This window comes from Xenopus tropicalis, chromosome 5 (genome assembly GCF_000004195.4).
Source record: "Xenopus tropicalis strain Nigerian chromosome 5, UCB_Xtro_10.0, whole genome shotgun sequence".
NCBI classification, from domain to species: Eukaryota; Metazoa; Chordata; class Amphibia; order Anura; family Pipidae; genus Xenopus; species Xenopus tropicalis.
This window is the reverse complement of record NC_030681.2, coordinates 5793140-5814234: the sequence shown is the minus strand read 5'-3', so window position 1 is coordinate 5814234 and position 21095 is coordinate 5793140. Positions and strand designations below refer to the sequence as shown.

The 21095-nt window shown below is 42.2% G+C and overlaps 1 protein-coding gene across 1 annotated transcript in view; it reads right to left on the bottom strand.

Moving 5' to 3' along the window:
* LOC101732808 (phospholipase B1, membrane-associated) overlaps window positions 1-21095 on the bottom strand; it is a 51120-nt gene that overhangs the window by 21234 nt on the left and 8791 nt on the right. Inside the window, exons 12-26 of the mRNA XM_031902842.1 lie at window positions 19892-19958; window positions 17292-17375; window positions 15535-15603; window positions 14494-14577; window positions 14017-14083; window positions 13161-13219; window positions 10926-10999; window positions 10270-10313; window positions 10069-10177; window positions 9266-9317; window positions 8985-9065; window positions 6776-6841; window positions 5737-5837; window positions 3206-3287; window positions 3011-3115 (exon numbers count right to left, since the gene is read on the bottom strand). Coding sequence (XP_031758702.1) covers window positions 3011-3115; window positions 3206-3287; window positions 5737-5837; window positions 6776-6841; window positions 8985-9065; window positions 9266-9317; window positions 10069-10177; window positions 10270-10313; window positions 10926-10999; window positions 13161-13219; window positions 14017-14083; window positions 14494-14577; window positions 15535-15603; window positions 17292-17375; window positions 19892-19958 — 1144 coding nt within the window. The remainder of the gene's footprint in view (window positions 1-3010; window positions 3116-3205; window positions 3288-5736; window positions 5838-6775; window positions 6842-8984; window positions 9066-9265; window positions 9318-10068; window positions 10178-10269; window positions 10314-10925; window positions 11000-13160; window positions 13220-14016; window positions 14084-14493; window positions 14578-15534; window positions 15604-17291; window positions 17376-19891; window positions 19959-21095) is intronic.

Below are 21095 nucleotides of genomic sequence, written 5' to 3'. Positions count from 1 at the left end.
AGTAAGCTAGCATCATCCTGCAACAGATAAATATATATATATATTTTTTTTTTTGCAGGATGATACTAGGGGAGGCTAAATATGGCCCATACACAGACTGACCTACAGCTAATGTGACACTTAGTGGATTCACTGCTGACGTAAAAAGTTAACCTCCCAACTACCTCTTGCCGTTCCCACTGACTCCCAGGGATACTGTACAAAAGTGCGGGTGGGGGTGCTTTTTTTTTTTACCCTAAAATGTTTAGTATTAGTAGTAAAAGTATTCATACGCGCACTTCTGTTAGGGGATCTGCAAACATTTGTGTTTGGGATCAGTTAGCTTAAAGGGGTAGTTCGCATTCGAATTCACTTTTATTTTTAATGGTTTTTCAGTTATTTAGCTTTTTGTTCAGCAGCTCTCCATTTGGTATTTCAGCAGCTATCTGGTTGCTAGGGTCTTATTTACCCTAGCAACCAGGTAGTGATTTAAACAAGAGATGGGAATATGAATAGTTAAGGGGCCTACTTGGAAAAATAAGTAATACAAAATTATAATAATAATAAAATTGTAGCCTCGCAGAGCAATATTTTTTGGCCCCCATTTGAAATCTGTATAGAGGCAGAAGAGAAAGGCAAATTATTCAAAAAAATTAATTAGGAAGACCAATTGCAAAGTTGCTAGGAATAGGCCATTTTATAACATACTAAAGGTTAACTTAAAAGTGAACCACCCCTTTAGATGTGTTTATGTTAGTTTTATAGCAAGAAAGGCAGTGGGTACTGACTCCCCATTATATACAGTGAGATGCAGTCCGTATTTACAAACCCAGCACATTATATACAGTGAGATGCAGTCCGTATTTACAAACCCAGCACATTATATACAGTGAGACGCAGTCCGTATTTACAAACCCAGCACATTATATACAGTGAGACGCAGTCCGTATTTACAAACCCAGCACATTATATACAGTGAGACGCAGTCCGTATTTACAAACCCAGCACATTATATACAGTGAGACGCAGTCCGTATTTACAAACCCAGCACATTATATACAGTGAGATGCAGTCCGTATTTACAACCCCATTATACAGTGACGCAGTCCGTATTTACAAACCCAGCACATTATATACAGTGAGACGCAGTCCGTATTTACAAACCCAGCACATTATATGCCATGAGGAGCAGTGGGTACAGATGGCAGATATTCAGGCCCTGGCACTATAACACTGGCACTGATACACAACATTGGCCCCACTGTAACTTACTATAAATGAACAAAACAATGACAAAAAAAAAAAAAAAATAGTAAGTGCAAAAAACAACAACACATATATAAACACACAATGAGCTTTTTCAGAGGGAAAGAGTTAACTTACCCTCCATGTGTTAGGGTAGGGGATAGATTATAAATTAAACAATTTAATGTCAGCTAGTGATTCTTTAGAACTGTATAGTGCCTGGGTATAGTGCCTGTGTATAGTACCTGTGTATAGTACCTGGGTATAGTACCTGGGTATAGTACCTGGGTATAGTACCTGGGTATAGTACCTGTGTATAGTACCTGTGTATAGTGCCTGGGTATAGTACCTGTGTATAGTACCTGTGTATAGTACCTGGGTATAGTGCCTGGGTATAGTACCTGGGTATAGTGCCTGTGTATAGTGCCTGTGTATAGTGCCTGTGTATAGTACCTGTGTATAGTGCCTGGGTATAGTACCTGTGTATAGTGCCTGGGTATAGTGCCTGTGTATAGTACCTGGGTATAGTGCCTGGGTATAGTGCCTGTGTATAGTACCTGGGTATAGTGCCTGGGTATAGTACCTGGGTATAGTGCCTGTGTATAGTGCCTGTGTATAGTACCTGTGTATAGTGCCTGGGTATAGTACCTGTGTATAGTGCCTGGGTATAGTGCCTGTGTATAGTACCTGGGTATAGTGCCTGGGTATAGTGCCTGTGTATAGTACCTGGGTATAGTGCCTGGGTATAGTGCCTGTGTATAGTACCTGGGTATAGTACCTGGGTATAGTACCTGGGTATAGTACCTGGGTATAGTACCTGTGTATAGTACCTGTGTATAGTGCCTGGGTATAGTACCTGTGTATAGTACCTGTGTATAGTACCTGGGTATAGTGCCTGAGTATAGTACCTGGGTATAGTGCCTGTGTATAGTGCCTGTGTATAGTACCTGTGTATAGTACCTGGGTATAGTGCCTGAGTATAGTACCTGGGTATAGTACCTGTGTATAGTACCTGTGTATAGTACCTGGGTATAGTGCCTGAGTATAGTACCTGGGTATAGTGCCTGTGTATAGTGCCTGTGTATAGTGCCTGTGTATAGTACCTGTGTATAGTGCCTGGGTATAGTACCTGTGTATAGTGCCTGGGTATAGTGCCTGGGTATAGTACCTGTGTATAGTACCTGGGTATAGTACCTGTGGGATGAAAACTGCAGCAAAAGTTGAGAGTTGGTTCTCAGGTAAAGTTACAGCTGCAGATTCATCTTTTCAGTCTTTATTTCTGTTTCCAGTTTGCAAAATCTCCCGATCCCTGTGTGCATCTGTGCTCTGATTGGTCAATTTTACTGTCTGTCAAGGAAGCTGTGCTCTGATTGGTGAATCCACAAGAAGAAAGATCCAATCGGAGCACAGCAAAAACGGGCTTGAGGGGAAAGTGCAGAAACGGAGTAAGGTTTTTGGTTTTTTTGCTACTTTTCCAGGGGGGGGCAAGTGCCCCCTCTTGCCCCCTTCTGTGGACGCCCATGGGTACAGCTAACCTGTAGTAGGTTTGAGTGACCACCCCATGATCATTTGCTCTGTCTAGACTGCCCCTTATCTGTGCATGGTTAATGCTATGGCAGTCAGTCAATAATCTAGTTCCCTGGGAGTTCCACACCAGCTCAAGGCACATAAGGCAAACAATCCTACTTAATATAAGTAATAGAGCATTAAAGGTCTGTTTTGCCCCAATCGGTAATCCTGGACAAACTTCTAAAAAATAAATATAAAACAAAGATATATCATTTACCGGAGTTTTAGGCATTTCAAGGTATTCGAAAAATGGCTGGACAACGACGGCAAAGTCCTCTTTGGTATCATACTTCCCAGTTTCAATTAACTTAAATGTCATTTCCTGATACAGAATAAGAGAAACAGGTGATTGGTCTGTTATTGTGCAGCGTCTTCCATTTACTGTATCTACTGTGCAGCCCAGACCCCCTACCTGATATTTCTTGTTAAAGAGTTTAACGGTCTCAAGTGGCGGAGAGTTGTGGTCATTTTCTACAATACAGCTGCACAATCCCCTGTAGGGAGAGAAAGCAAAGTAGTTAGTACTGACTGAGTAACATGTAACCCTCACTCACATGAGTAGGCTACTCCCCTCTGTGTTTTGCATACAGTCATATAGTATAGGTCTATAGGAGATATACAGAAATACTCACTATCCTATATACTATATATTAGGTACCTACCTAGTGCTACCAACCCCTATTTCTGTAGGGAAATGAGAGCAGAGCAGGCAGTAACCCTTCCAACACTTTCCCCTGTCTCTACCCCTATATATTAGGTACCTACCTAGTGCTACCAACCCCTATTTCTGTAGGGAAATGAGAGCAGGGCAGGCAGTAACCCTTCCAACACTTTCCCCTGTCTCTACCCCTATATATTAGGTACCTACCTAGTGCTACCAACCCCTATTTCTGTAGGGAAATGAGAGCAGGGCAGGCAGTAACCCTTCCAACACTTTCCCCTGTCTCTGCCCCTATATATTAGGTACCTACCTAGTGCTACCAACCCCTATTTCTGTAGGGAAATGAGAGCAGAGCAGGCAGTAACCCTTCCAACACTTTCCCCTGTCTCTACCCCTATATATTAGGTACCTACCTAGTGCTACCAACCCCTATTTCTGTAGGGAAATGAGAGCAGGGCAGGCAGTAACCCTTCCAACACTTTCCCCTGTCTCTGCCCCTATATATTAGGTACCTACCTAGTGCTACCAACCCCTATTTCTGTAGGGAAATGAGAGCAGGGCAGGCAGTAACCCTTCCAACACTTTCCCCTGTCTCTGCCCCTATATATTAGGTACCTACCTAGTGCTACCGACCCCTATTTCTGTAGGGAAATGAGAGCAGGGCAGGCAGTAACCCTTCCAACACTTTCCCCTGTCTCTGCCCCTATATATTAGGTACCTACCTAGTGCTACCAACCCCTATTTCTGTAGGGAAATGAGAGCAGGGCAGGCAGTAACCCTTCCAACACTTTCCCCTGTCTCTGCCCCTATATATTAGGTACCTACCTAGTGCTACCAACCCCTATTTCTGTAGGGAAATGAGAGCAGAGCAGGCAGTAACCCTTCCAACACTTTCCCCTGTCTCTACCCCTATATATTAGGTACCTACCTAGTGCTACCAACCCCTATTTCTGTAGGGAAATGAGAGCAGAGCAGGCAGTAACCCTTCCAACACTTTCCCCTGTCTCTGCCCCTATATATTAGGTACCTACCTAGTGCTACCGACCCCTATTTCTGTAGGGAAATGAGAGCAGGGCAGGCAGTAACCCTTCCAACACTTTCCCCTGTCTCTGCCCCTATATATTAGGTACCTACCTAGTGCTACCAACCCCTATTTCTGTAGGGAAATGAGAGCAGAGCAGGCAGTAACCCTTCCAACACTTTCCCCTGTCTCTGCCCTTATATATTAGGTACCTACCTAGTGCTACCAACCCCTATTTCTGTAGGGAAATGAGAGCAGAGCAGGCAGTAACCCTTCCAACACTTTCCCCTGTCTCTGCCCTTATATATTAGGTACCTACCTAGTGCTACCAACCCCTATTTCTGTAGGGAAATGAGAGCAGAGCAGGCAGTAACCCTTCCAACACTTTCCCCTGTCTCTGCCCCTATATATTAGGTACCTACCTAGTGCTACCAACCCCTATTTCTGTAGGGAAATGAGAGCAGTGCAGGCAGTAACCCTTCCAACACTTTCCCCTGTCTCTGCCCTTATATATTAGGTACCTACCTGGTGCTACCAACCCCTATTTCTGTAGGGAAATGAGAGCAGGGCAGGCAGTAACCCTTCCAACACTTTCCCCTGTCTCTGCCCTTATATATTAGGTACCTACCTAGTGCTACCAACCCCTATTTCTGTAGGGAAATGAGAGCAGGGCAGGCAGTAACCCTTCCAACACTTTCCCCTGTCTCTGCCCCTATATATTAGGTACCTACCTAGTGCTACCAACCCCTATTTCTGTAGGGAAATGAGAGCAGAGCAGGCAGTAACCCTTCCAACACTTTCCCCTGTCTCTGCCCCTATATATTAGGTACCTACCTAGTGCTACCAACCCCTATTTCTGTAGGGAAATGAGAGCAGGGCAGGCAGTAACCCTTCCAACACTTTCCCCTGTCTCTGCCCCTATATATTAGGTACCTACCTAGTGCTACCAACCCCTATTTCTGTAGGGAACCTCTGGGCTGGTACAGTAAGTACAGTACATAAAATATAGCATTTCCAACCAGATTCATTGTTACACTTTAGTTCTCCTTTAAAAACAGCCCAGGGCCCCTAAGCAAAGATGATAATGACCCTATGCATGCCAGTGGCCAGGGGGGTGCAGGAGAATTAATGGACCCTTCTGGGCACGGTCTCCCCCTGGTGCCGTAGGATCTGCTCCCCTTTAGTTATGCCATTGGCCAAGGCCCATATGCTTTGCAAATAAAAGGGTAACTATACAATGTATTGAAATAAAGAGTCAAACCTCATGATAGTTTGGGGGCAGTGAGTCCGTTTATCATCATAAAGTTCTTTCAGTGGCATTATATCCAGAATAATCACCAGATTCACGAACAACCGTGGGACCTGCCACACATCAAACATATTATTATTACTATCATTATTAATAACCTGTATAATACACCCACATAATCTGTAGCGCTGTGGCTAGAGTTGCTACCTGGATGGTATTTAACCAGCCTAGGGCCAGCACCAGTTTTACAAATTTAAGTTTTAATACCCTATAAATCCCCACCCCCCACTTTTATCATCTTCTCCACCCAGATCAGACTTTATACTCATATACCCACCTCTACCCTGCCCATTTCCCCACCCACCCTGCCCATTTCCCGCCCACTTTGCCCATTTCCCCACCCACTCTGCCCATTTCCCGCCCACTTTGCCCATTTCCCCACCCACTCTGCCCATTTCCCAGCCCATATTCTAGTCACATTCACCCTTTCCCTGCCTGGTCTACCCATTCCCACGCCCCTTACAGAATAGCCCCACCCCCAAATGATGTCCCGCCCCATCCCCAACCCAAAGCCCAGTATTATAGAAAAAAAGCCCTTATAGCAACGATCCACTCGTTTGACAACCTCGCAAAATGAGTGGGTGTTTCTGCAGGCCCTGAGGCCGCCCCTGTGGGTGTCCCCCCGTGCGCCTGCGCAACGCGACATCTCCCCAATTGCGCATGGGGGAGGCGCATGCTCCTTTAAACTTCCATACGGAGCAGTGGGGAGAGGTCCCGACTGCTCCATATGGGAGTTAAATGTAAAAATTTTCCTTGCGGTGGGGTGGCATGCCGCCCCTAAACTTTTGCCGCCCTAGGCCTGGGCCTTTGTGGCCTCTCCACAAATCCGGGCCTGCCCAGAACCTGATATCCATGGCCCCCATTATGCACCATTGCATATAAAATCTACTAATAGAGGCAGGCCAGTCCCATCCCATTGCCTCTAGCAGTAGTGCTAGAGTAGGGACAATTCAACCACCAAACATCAACAAAACAATACATGGACACTTACCTCAGCCTGTAGGTAGTCCAGTGCTTCTTGTATGCGATAAATATATTTTTCTGGAGAATGATAAATCTGTTGGGGGGGGGGGACAGGGAATGTAAATGTCATTAGGTGTCCTTGGAAAGTCACTGTGTCCCCTTATACCCTCTGCATCAGATTTAGATTGCAAGCTCTGCGAGGCAGGGACTGTAACAAGTAGTTTATATGAGATATTCATGTCTAGGTGTGTCTTGTGTTCACTGATTGGCCAGAGATGTGTGTATGGCCTGCACTGCCTGTGTGTTCCCTATTGGCCCAGGAGCCACATGTTTGGATCATACCATTTGGAAGGGGGGGGTGGCAATCAGACCAATCAGATCCTTTACACTGAGTTACCCTGTATCGGCAGCTTTATCCGTCCGACACCCCCTCATATGAACCAACAAATGAACCAGGGCCTATTTATGGTGTTGTGTAAAATTAAATTTGCCCAAAAAATGGTGTAAAAAGCCTGTATAAAATAAATGGAGCAGTTTCTTCCACAGGAAGAAAAAATCCATAAAAAATACGGCAATTTTATACTGTTGCCGAAGAGTGGCGAATTTTGTCACCATTTTTTACACTGCATAATAAATCTGCCCCTAAATGTACTTTGCCAACTAATTGGTTTGCAGGGATTTGTTATCTCTCAGAAAGCAGAGGTTTCACTATCTGAGCCGCTCATTAAATGGCTCTTATCACAGGCCGGAATGGTAATGGCTGTAATTAGCAGGGACTTGCACTTATCAGATGGGTTCTAGGGTCATACGAGAAAGATGGGCCTGGGGATCCAATAAAATATATATACATAACAAGAGGTTTCTATAAACATTCCAGAGTTCTTCTCCTAATGAGTCATCTTGTGCTCTGTAAGGAATGGGGAAACTACATCTCCCACTGCCATAGTTTTATGGTATCTCTCTGTACAGGCTATGAGCAAACTTAGGGGGCTGTTCCTGCTGAATTGTGCTTAGTACAGGGGAATCCCTATGTGCCATAGTTTTATGGTATCTCTCTGTACAGGCTATGAGCAAACTTAGGGGGCTGTTCCTGCTGAATTGTGCTTAGTACAGGGGAATCCCTATGTGCCATAGTTTTATGGTATCTCTCTGTACAGGCTATGAGCAAACTTAGGGGGCTGTTCCTGCTGAATTGTGCTTAGTACAGGGGAATCCCTATGTGCCATAGTTTTATGGTATCTCTCTGTACAGGTTATGAGCAAACTTAGGGGGCTGTTCCTGCTGAATTGTGCTTAGTACAGGGGAATCCCTATGTGCCATAGTTTTATGGTATCTCTCTGTACAGGCTATGTGCAAACTTAGGGGACTGTTCCTGCTGAATTGTGCTTAGTACAGGGGAATCCCTATGTGCCATAGTTTTATGGTATCTCTCTGTACAGGCTATGAGCAAACTTAGGGGACTGTTCCTGCTGAATTGTGCTTAGTACAGGGGAATCCCTATGTGCCATAGTTTTATGGTATCTCTCTGTACAGGCTATGAGCAAACTTAGGGGACTGTTCCTGCTGAATTGTGCTTAGTACAGGGGAATCCCTATGTGCCATAGTTTTATGGTATCTCTCTGTACAGGCTATGGGCAAACTTAGGGGGCTTTTCCTGCTGAATTGTGCTTAGTACAAGGGAATCCCTATGTGCCATAGTTTTATGGTATCTCTCTGTACAGGCTATGGGCAAACTTAGGGGGCTGTTCCTGCTGAATTGTCCTTAGTACAGGGGAATCCCTATGTGCCATAGTTTTATGGTATCTCTCTGTACAGGCTATGAGCAAACTTAGGGGACTGTTCCTGCTGAATTGTGCTTAGTACAGGGGAATCCCTATGTGCCATAGTTTTATGGTATCTCTCTGTACAGGCTATGGGCAAACTTAGGGGGCTTTTCCTGCTGAATTGTGCTTAGTACAAGGGAATCCCTATGTGCCATAGTTTTATGGTATCTCTCTGTACAGGCTATGGGCAAACTTAGGGGGCTGTTCCTGCTGAATTGTCCTTAGTACAGGGGAATCTCTATGTGCCATAGTTTTATGGTATCTCTCTGTACAGGCTATGGGCAAACTTAGGGGGGCAGTTCCTGTATGGAAATATCTATGTTAGCAGAGGTAGATATAGCTCCACATAACAAATTCATGACACAAATACAGAAGAATTATCATGTTTTCGAGATTCTCTCTCCCATCACTTACTGGGTCCTTACAGATGCCACAAAGATCATTTCCTCCAATAAATATAGTCAGAAGTTTCCAGTCCTCGGCCATATTTATTTTCTAGAATACAAAGAAAGAAAGAAAATGAACTCAGGGTAATGATACTGTATACAGTACTGCACATGGAAGAAAATGGAACCAGATATTTCACTGTATGAGAGAGGGGCAGCTGATCCTTTTCATTGATGGTGGAGGTGGGTTTCCCAAATCTCCCAGCACCCCCTGGTGTCTATATTTACATCATTATTAGTCCAACTCACCGAATTCAACTTCATCCTTTGCACAAGTAACTTAGACTGATCCAACATGTCACTGCAAAGCAAGAGAGACAGAGCTACGAATGGGAATGAACAGTCTCTGAGATATCTGCGCCAACCTCAACAGTGAAGGAGACAACCCACAGGCCAGTCAGCGGGATATCCAACTAACTGGCCTACTTTTAGTCTGTGTGGCCATAACTTGCACAGCTGGTTGGACTATTAAAATGTTCACAGGATAAAGCAAGGAGCCAATCAGAGCATTAGAAAGTTCTTAGACTAAGGCAGTTGTTCCTGCGGGGGAACATGGAGGCGCAGCAGCAGGTTAGGCTAGCCTGAAGGCCAGTCTGGTAAAAATTAGGGAGAATGGACATTTTCTCTCCTAGATACACCTGAAAGCCCAGCTTGAAGGTCAGTTAGGGTGAGATCTTGGGGTAAATATGTATTTGCTGCCCTAAATAGTCTTTGAACTGTGGCTGAAGAAATGATATAACAATTTTTTCCTATATCTGTACTTACTTCATGAGTTAAGGGGGCCCTGGTCAGAGGTTGGACCTTCATGTGGGAATTGTAAGGAAAACCTTCACAACCGCTGGCTAGAGCCAATCATAATAATATTTTCATACTTTAATTGCTAACATTAGCCTTTTGAACAGCTCAGAAAACACCAATATGGCTGGTTGAGACTAAATATAAAACTAAGTTCCTACATCCAACTTGTACCCATACTAGGATAATCCACCCGACATGAATTAGTCTGCAGGGGTTCCCATTTATCAGCCCCTTAGCAACATGCCTGTACATACTCAGCTTTGGCTCCGGGGACGGCTCGGTTCAGATTGGCATTGGCAAGGTGGTGGGATCCTCTTCCGGTGGAGAAGCCTATTAAATTAGGGTTGTACTGCCGGAGAATGTCTGCAACACAAAGAAGGGTTATTAGCCAGAGTCCAAGGTTGATTTTGTTAGAAATGATAGGGATTAGGGTATATAGAATACAGAGCACTTACTTGCCAGTGTGGTCACGTTGCCGAGGCTCTGATCTCCCCCAATGCTGTCACAGAGAAGAACAAAAAGGGTTATTTTAATTTGCTCTCTAATGTGAATCTCTGCTAAATGGCACATAAATAAGTGGCTCACAATATGTTAGAATGGGCTGATAATCCGCCAGTTAGGGACCTGACTCTCTGTCTCACTTCCTAAACCACTATTTTAGAGTTACCACTCATCTCATATATGGAAAAATTAACAAACTGGGGGGATATCCTCTTTTCAAAACGGGTGTCTTTGAGGGGATGTGACATCAAATGAGTCTGGAGGAAAGAAGATTTAACTGTAAGCATTGTAAGGATTTAATTTCAAAAGGGCAGTCAGATTACATAATTTCCTATCAAGAGAGGTGGTAATGAGTGAGTCATTGGCTGGGTTATAAACTTGGTTGGGGATAAATCGCTATAATTTTTGGGGTCAAAGTTTTAGTCAAGTATTTTCCCTTCCGAGAGGCAGAATTGGAATCTGGATCTGGGCTTCTCTTTGTTTTGGAAAGGTCAAGCTTTAATCTATATACAGAAACAGTGCCGACAGACCAGGAAAGGAAAGTAACTGAAGGCTGTGACTAATGGGCACATTTATATCTAATCATAAACCAATCATAAATCCAACTGACCTCCAGGAGAGACCACGGTACTCAGTAACCACGTCCAATGGATCAGTGATCGCGGCACCCGCTCCATTTCCAGCCTGTTAGATAGAAACAAGAAAAATCTTCCACTACTGTCTACATCTTTTTCTATTGTCACCATTTTTTCCTACCTTTTTCTAATGTTGAGATCTTGCCCCACTGTCTCAGGCATCTTCTACTGTTGCCATCTTACCCTTTAGTCTCCATCTTTGTCTACTGTCACCATTTTTCCATTTCCTTTTCCTCTTCTTATCATTCTGCCATACTCTCCCCATCTTCTCCTACTGTCTCCATCTTGTCCTGCCATCTTCATCTTGCCCTACTGTCTCCATCTTGTCCTACTGTCTCCATCTTGTCCTACTGTCTCCATCTTGCCCTACTGTCTCCATCTTGTCCTACTGTCTCCATCTTGCCCTACTGTCTCCATCTTGCCCTACTGTCTCCATCTTGCCCTACTGTCTCCATCTTGCCCTACTGTCTCCAGCTTATCCTACTGTTTCCATCCTGTCCTACTGTCTCCATCTTGTCCTACTGTCTCCATCTTGCCCTACTGTCTCCATCTTGCCCTACTGTCTCCATCTTGCCCTACTGTCTCCATCTTGCCCTACTGTCTCCATCTTGCCCTACTGTCTCCATCTTGCCCTACTGTCTCCATCTTGCCCTACTGTCTCCATCTTGCCCTACTGTCTCCATCTTGCCCTACTGTCTCCATCTTGTCCTACTGTCTCCATCTTGCCCTACTGTCTCCATCTTGCCCTACTGTCTCCATCTTGCCCTACTGTCTCCATCTTATCCTACTGTTTCCATCCTGTCCTACTGTCTCCATCTTGTCCTACTGTCTCCATCTTGCCCTACTGTCTCCATCTTGCCCTACTGTCTCCATCTTGCCCTACTGTCTCCATCTTGCCCTACTGTCTCCATCTTGCCCTACTGTCTCCATCTTGCCCTACTGTCTCCATCTTATCCTACTGTTTCCATCCTGTTCTACTGTCTCCATATTGTCCTACTGTCTCCATCTTTTCCTACTGTCTCCATCTTGCCCTACTGTCTCCATCTTGCCCTACTGTCTCCATCTTGCCCTACTGTCTCTGTCTTTTCCTACTGTCTTCATCTTTTCCTACTGTCTCCATCTTGCCCTACTTTACCCATATTCTACTCTTCCCATCTTGTCCTACTGTCTTTGTCTTATTCTATGCCTTCTTGCCCTACTGCCTAATTGTTGCTGTCTTACCCTGCTGTCACCACCTATTTCAATTGTTACCCTCTTGTGTCCGTTTTCTTCTTGCCCTATTTTTCCTCCCACTCTACCCACAAACACATGTATTGTGACAAATTATAGCCCTAAGCAGGTTAGTGATCCACCCTATTGATCAGCTGTTTACCAGAGAGAACTGTCACTACTCCCTGCTCACTTCTACAACATTTTGAGGGGCACATTTAGCACTTTCGACTTTCGATACACATACCCTAAAAATCCCATACAAGTTAATACAGAGCAGTAAAATGTCCCTCTGGTGAACTGTGGTTAATAATCTCCCATACTGGGGGTTAATTACTGTACTTCTACTGTCACCATTTTTCCATTTCCTTTTCCTCTTCTTATCATTCTGCCATACTCTCCCCATCTTCTCCTACTGTCTCCATCTTGTCCTACTGTCTCCATCTTGTCCTACTGTCTCCATCTTGCCCTACTGTCTCCATCTTGCCCTACTGTCTCCATCTTGCCCTACTGTCTCCATCTTGTCCTACTGTCTCCATCTTGCCCTACTGTCTCCATCTTGCCCTACTGTCTCCATCTTGCCCTACTGTAAAATATAATGCTTTTCAATGGGTTTTGCTATCTCTAGAGATTAAATGCTGATCAAAATAAAAATGCTTTTTTGAAATATGATTTTTTTTTTATTAATAAGCTCCTTATACCTTCTTTTTGTAAAAGAAAATACAATTATAATTACAAAAACTTTTTTCAAATTAAATTAAAAAATAATTCTATTCTATTTTGCACAAAGCGTGATCTGTTTGATAGGAACTCACGAAAGTGACAGCAAATGAAGCAGTTGAGGCAGCGACATTAACAGGATCTGAGGGGCCTATTCATCTAGTCTCACTTCAGCTTCATAAAGGAAATAAAATATCACAGATTGGGTCATTTCTACCCTCCAGCCTTTCCCTTTGGGGTAATTAAATACAGATATTGTGCCGAGATAAATGATTGCTTACAGTAATGGAGTCTCCCAAAGCAGCGATGACCTTAAAATCTGCCGGCCTCAATCTGTGAACTAAAAACGCCAAGTCCGGTTAATATCTCAATGTGTTATCCAAATGGGGCAAAATACAGAAACAACTGAGAACCAGGTAAATAGAGGAGAAATTAAAGTCTTATGGAACAAGGAAATGCTATTCCATGTTTATCAGGGCACTGATGTTCAATTACAATAATATATATATAAAAAAAAAAACAAATTCCCAATTACTCCCCATGCTTTTACTTTTCAGTTATGATTCAATATAATAATATAAACTAGCAGAAAGGGGGCTGTGTTACTTCCTATACTAAATAACTGATGATGATGTATAGTGTATATGTATAGTATAAAAAACAAAGGGCATTACTGTTCCTTTGTAAACAGATACTATATACCTTATTAAATGGCCCATTAAAGAATCTCATTAAACTGGAATATATATATATATCAGTAAATATTGCCCTTTTACATCCTTTCCCTTGAGCCGCCATTTTGTGATGGGCTGTGTGTTCCCTCAGAGATCACATGACCAGAAATAATGCAGCTCTAACTGTAACAGGAAGTAGTGTGGGAGCAAAAGAATTAGGCAGAGTTTTACATATGAGCTGTTTGTATGTATGTGACATATTTTTATAGAGACCTACATTGTATAGGAGTATAGTTTTACTTGCCCCGTTTATATAACGGTACCTTCTGCTGGTACCACTGGGCCCTGAATATGGACCCACCCTGAAGACATTTCTGATCCAGATAATGAAAACAAGGGCTTCCATATAATTACTACGGTTTTGTATTGATCGACATGCAGACGTGTTCTTTGCACAACTCACCAGAGGTCGGGATGGTGTCGGAAGGAGATAAATCTGTGCAGGTGAAATTAGAGCCAAAGACCTTTGTCTAGGGAAGTAGGAACAACAAAGAGATTACTGACCGCACCATAAATCTGCCCTGGTAATAGCGCAGTTACTGGCTTACACTGGGAGTACTGGGAAGCCAAGGGAACCGTGTAGCTTTCAGGTTAGATTACGTAAAACTACAATTCTAGATGCCAAACCTGGTTTTCCCAGAGACCCCCCTGCCGGAGCCCCAGGGGTTCATTTATTGCACAATCACAGCAGTGAATTCTAACAGTGGATCCCTTTTTCCCAAAATTTATGAAACTTTCCCATGACTCCCATCAGCTTGGGTCTAGTTAGGTGAAATTGCCTTGACCCATCACTCATCTTCATATTGTTGAATTTGCCCCAGGGGGCTACGGATCAAGCAGGAGGAAGAAAGTGGTGTCGGTTTGTCTGAGCTGTCCGTACCTGGGCGTTTTTCTCTTCATACAGTAGCATGTTACTGAGCGACTCGTAAGGGCTGTTCCTGTGAGTGCTGAGGTAAGGACCGGCCTGTAAGAACCACACAAAACCAAGTTATGAGAGAAACTATCTGTGTTCACCCCCTGTTTTAGTTCAACAGTAATAAACTGAATGCAGACACATAGAGGCATATTTATTACCATTGAAATTGCTAGGGAAGTTGCCCTTAGCAACCAATCAGCAATTAGATTTTAACAGCTACCTACAAGTTAAGGTGGCCATACACGTTAAGATAATTTCTCCTGATATCCCCACCTATGGGTGGGCGATATTGGGTAAATCTAGGCTAATTTGTATTAGAATGCCGGAATAGGCGCAGTCGGTTCGATATCTAAACGATTTCAGGCCAGATGTTGGTCGGGCATGCCTGTCCTTTGTGCCCCTACATGGGCCGATAAGCTGCAGAATCGGTCTAAGGATCCGATATCGGCAGTTACAATCGGCCCGTGTATGGCCACCTTTAGAAGACAAAAGCAAATTCTGATTGGTTGGGCAACATTACCATTGATGATTGTCTCCAGTGTTAATAAATCACCTCATTGCAAATTGGCCAGGGTAATTGTAACTAGCGAGGCCTAGGTGGAGACTATGGCTAATATGAAAGGTTCCTGGGGAATAAAGTCTTGAGAACAATAGTCAATTAGTTAATATTTAGCCCTTAACTCATAAAATGGGCAGAGATATAGGAAAATACATGTGTATCAATCATTCAGTCACATCTCCAACAATATCTAGCTCAGTTAATACATATTCACCCCAAATATACACTCTAACTGAGTTTCCAGCTGGGCTTTAAGGTGTATCTAGCAGAGCATTGGACATTCTCCTTAATTTTCACCCTAACTTAGACTGACCCCCACCTACCACTTCTCCAAGACCCCCAAGGTATTAGAACCACTGTTCTAGAGTATTTAACTGCCACAGGTTACAGGGATTGGGGGCTCAGCTGGATAATAAGGTTGACTAGATGTTCTTTTCAACACTGACCTGGACAGAGCACTGGAATTCGTAAGACTCCAAAGATGTATCAAGGGTCTGGAGATTTCCATAGTCCATCTGTAAGAGCAAAAAAAGTTTAACCCTACAAGGATCTTTGTACCTGCCCAGTATCAAATTGGTCTTTTGGCCCCTGAGCCAATCATTGTATCATATTCCGATTGGTTCCTCACTGGCCAGATAGGTACCTGGTCATCTCCTTGGACATATCAAAACCACTTTTTCCTTTAAATAATTAGTAAGGTCCTCTATTAGCTTATAACTAGTTTTTTGATACAGTTATAGAGTAAACTGAGAATCCGCCACCGCCACCATTTTCCAGAGAAACGCCAAACAGGTAAATAGAGCTGATAAGTAAATATCTTATATATCTTATCGTAATATACTAGTTGTGCCAACCCCAGACTGCTTTATCATCTCAGGGCATCGTCTGGGTGATCTATTGATCTGATAATTACTATCTCATTTATTATCTGCCCACAATCTGCTGATACATGTAATAAAGGCCGGGCTGTGACCTAAGATAATAGATGTAACTAATAAAACCAGAGATCAAAATAGACAAGTTAAATGTTGCAATAACAGATAAAATCAGTTACAAATTGTTCTACAGGAAATTCGTTTCATGTTCCCCCATCTGTGCATGAATATGACTGTTACCAACCCCTGTTGGGTTTGGGTTTATTTAATGTTTAAATGATTCCCTTTTTCTCTGTAATAATAAAACAGTACCTGTACTTGATCCCAACTAAGATATAATTACCCCTTATTGGGGGCAGAACAGCCCTATTGGGTTTATGTCATGGTTAAATGATTCCCTTTTCTCTGTAATAATAAAACAGTACCTGTACTTGATCCCAACTAAGATATAATTACCCCTTATTGGGGCAGAACAGCCCTATTGGGTTTATTTCATGGTTAAATGATTCCCTTTTCTCTGTAATAATAAAACAGTACCTGTACTTGATCCCAACTAAGATATAATTACCCCTTATTGGGGGCAGAACAGCCCTATTGGGTTTATTTCATGGTTAAATGATTCCCTTTTCTCTGTAATAATAAAACAGTACCTGTACTTGATCCCAACTAAGATATAATTACCCCTTATTGGGGCAGAACAGCCCTATTGGGTTTATTTAATGGTTAAATGATTCCCTTTTCTCTGTAATAATAAAACAGTACCTGTACTTGATCCCAACTAAGATATAATTACCCCTTATTGGGGGCAGAACAGCCCTATTGGGTTTATTTAATGGTTAAATGATTCCCTTTTCTCTGTAATAATAAAACAGTACCTGTACTTGATCCCAACTAAGATATAATTACCCCTTATTGGGGGCAGAACAGCCCTATTGGGTTTATGTCATGGTTAAATGATTCCCTTTTCTCTGTAATAATAAAACAGTACCTGTACTTGATCCCAACTAAGATATAATTACCCCTTATTGGGGGCAGAACAATCCTATTGGGTTTATTTCATGGTTAAATGATTCCCTTTTCTCTGTAATAATAAAACAGTACCTGTACTTGATCCCAACTAAGATATAATTACCCTTTATTGGGGGCAAAACAATGTTTGAATGATTTTGTATCAGACTTAAGGTATGGAGATCCAAATAACAGAAAGACCCCTTATCCAGAAAACCCCAGGTCCCGGGCACTCTGGATACCAGGTCCCATACCTGTACTATAAGATCTTTATGTAACTTTCAATGAATAATGCCTGGATTGGAGGAATGATTTAATACCATTTTGATGACGGGATGCAGCACCACGGTGAAGTCTTCCCTGGTGTCATATTGTCTAGAAAGTACCAGTCTTTCAAGGGCAACCTAAAGGGAGAGAAACAGCCAACAGCACTCAGTCAGAATCCCTGGAAAGCCCATTTCTCCCATCACTGTGGCAATAAAGCAAAATCACTTAACCTACATCATTAGAGCAAGTTCACCTTGAAATCCAGCGGCTCAGTAATTGGGTTGATCGGTTCACACGAGCGGCTAAGAAATGATTAACCCTTATGGTTCTGCCAATATAATGTCCCTCAGTGAGCTTGGGAGCTTAGAACTCACCAACTGATAAATACTCTTCTTACAAATCCCATAGGGATGAATAGAACGTGGGTGAGTTTTTATGTATTAAGTTCTAAACTCTCGTTTTTATAAATCTGCCCCTTAAATTTGGAAATGTTAGAATGGAACTTCATTATAATCACCAAAAAAAGTATCAAAATTTTGCACTTCGGACCTGGCGATATCTACTATTCAGTATAAGAAGTAGTATTTTTGTTATTTTTGGTAAAATCAGAGAAATAAATAACTGAAACAATGGTTATAATATATATATATATATCATACATAGTAGAGAGATATATATTATATGGCTTAAATGGCTCCCTCCAGTTCTTTAAAGCAAAGGCACATAAAATATAACACAAAATAAAATATATTCTAAATAATTACTCCCGACAAAAGCAATGTGTACTGAAGATACCAAATCATAATAATTCTATTAATAAAATTATACAATATATATATATACTGTATATATATGTACAATAGTTATACAGTATTATATAAACAGTTAAGCATATATATATATATATATATATAATATACATTCAAAAATATATATGGTCTGTTGGTTTGTCCCTGAGGAAGAGCACTGGTTGTGCTCGAAACGTTGGATATTTTTTAATTTGATACACTTTTTCTTTTGTATCAAGTCCCTGTGTGTGCAGCACTCTTTCTATTATATTTTTGTTTTTGACCTGCACCAAGGGCATTTGGACTTGTATAGGGTGTGCTCCTCCCTGTGTAACATATATATAAAAAAACTGGCTGAAGTGAATTTTCCGAGGGAACAAAGGGAACATTCCCTGAGTCTGATTTAGACAGAAATACACAGATAGAAAACACAATATAAAATGACATTGAACTTTGATGTTTACATTCATTGAAATAAATGCCATATTCTTATTATCGCCAACTCACGTTGACGCACACATATATCTGGGCCAAGGCTACAGTATCTCTGAATGTAAGGCAGTGCCTTTATCTCCTACAGATGGGATGGACGATAGGTTTTAGTCTCGTGCTTTATCAGATGGGGTCAGAGTGTGGGCCCTTGCCAGGAGATCAGATATGATAGTGCAGGCACAGAGAGATATTATCCTGGCTCTCATACCCTTGGGCAATAAAGTTATTCCCTACAAAGCTGGAGCTGGTTCTGAATGAGGCTCAGTGGCTCTGTGGACACTTATAAAAAGTGGGCAAATTATCACATGACTAATAATTCCAGCAAATCATTCTGGTCTCCTTTTGGGCTTTGGTCTGCCCCCATTGTTGACCTTTCCAAAAAGAATTAGGTATAATATAATAGTTTCAACACTGTGTATTTTCTCCTGCTATTATCAGTGAAGGTATGTAAAACTCAAGGGCCAGTTTAGGGAGATATCACCAATCTGTCAAACTTTGCCTAATTTATGGCTTCAGCTTTGATTGAAATGTTTTATTCTAACATATCTTCATTACAACCTTGACCTATTTGTCTCCCCATCACCTTCTCATATCCTTTTTGACCAATAAAACAATAACATTTGATTAGTGCCTTGAACCTGGAGAAACATCATCTATACAGATACTTTATACAGCTCCGAGACAGCTGTAGGCCATAGAAACTTATTTGATGTAATGGGTCCCCACATCCAAAAGGGTCTCCACACTACGGTTTCCATCTCAAGTTCAATGCTCTAATGTCTACTAACATATGTTTTGGTTACTACTTCAAGCCTTTCAGAACATTGAGGAGGTGGGTTGTTGCAACTTACTTTGATGGACCCAAATCCTTTTCACTCCCTACATAGAAACATGTTGAAGCTTTCTACAAAGGCAATTCCATCACTGATGGAAGCAGGTGTAGTAGTAGTTATCTACCCTTGGGGCTAGGGATTTTGCTGAGATCCCCCAACAAACCCAACAGTTCCCCTCTGGTGGCAATAACCTTTACATTTAAATCAGGGATTTTTAACTTATAGGCATTAACCCAGGTCTTTAGTGAGCCGCTATCACCTCTTTAATAAGAAATTTCTACTTAAAACAGAAAATAGTAAAAGCACAAGGTGCATACAGTAACTAGTTCTAAAATAAAGGGCACATTTACTAACATTTGTATTTTTTTCTCGGCAATTCGCATTTTTCTGTGCCAAAAACACATTTTTTTTGCCATTTATTATGCATTGTTTGGCTTGAAAAAAAAAGCCCATGGATTGATCGTAAGCAAATTCTCCCCCCTGTGTTACCCCTGCAAAGCTCCAGGCTATGACTTTATCATGACAATGGGGGATTCTTACCTGGAATGAAAAGCGGAACGTGGTTTTGGCGTAATTTGATGGTTTCCTGAAACAGTCACATGATTTCCTAAAATAAAATAAAATCCAATAAGACACCCTATATAGGAGCATTGTGCTGATCACTCAGTAAGTCTGATTAGTGTTTTCCCCAAAGTGGAGGCACAATTATTCTGTTACAAACTGGCTGGCAAAGCATACTGGGTATTCACTCTGGTAAGTCCATATGCCTTGGGCTTGCTGTAGACCAGTGATCCCCAACCAGTGGCTCGGGGGCAACATGTTGCTCCCCAACCCCTTGGATGTTGCTCTCAGTGCCCCCAAACCAGGGAGTTATTTTTGAATTCCTGACTTGGGGGCAAGTTTTGGTTGAATAAAAACAAGATTTCCTACCAAATAAAGCCCCCTGTAAGCTGATAGTGTGCACAGAGGCCCCTAATAGCCAATCACAGCCCTTATTTGGCTCCTCCATGAACTTTTATGGTGCTTGTGTTGCTCCCCAAGTCTTTTTATATTTGACTGTGGCTCACAAGTAAGAAAGTTGGGGACCCCTGGCTGTATAGTAAGGATATAGACCTAGAGACACATTGAGCTGATTATTAGGCAAAACCGTGATGTCCAAGAATAAAAAGCTGGTCCTTATATCAATAATTTATTATTGGTACAATACATTCATGGTGGTCCAATGATCACGACCAATAGCCATGTACTAACATTTCATCTTTCAAAGAAGCGTGTTGGCCAGTTCATGGTGCCCAGGCTACTAATGCCTGAAAACATGGACCCAATGTGCCATTACCCGTATCTATATAAAGCTTTTGCAACAGAATTATGTCCATTATTATTAAGTGAAGCTTTGTGAGTGTAAATCATTAGACAGTGTTGCTTACATAGAAACAGCAAGTTATTTAACTGGTGTGATTAAGCCAAAGCATTGCTTCAACCCAAGCAATAAGCCCGATGATATGGTCACACAAATACATATACAAATGCACTGATATGTTATCTTTATTGCAGTAGGGAGAGCAGATAGATGGGAACACTTCCCAGAAATCAATATCTCTGCTTGGCTTTCAAGTCTTGCGCAAAGAGGCCAGAAGCTTCTCAGGAGATATAAACACAGGTGTCGGGCCTGCAGCAAAGAAAGTACTCCCAGCAACTCCCAGCATTTCTTTGCCAAGGAGCTGCCATTGTTAACTTACACTTT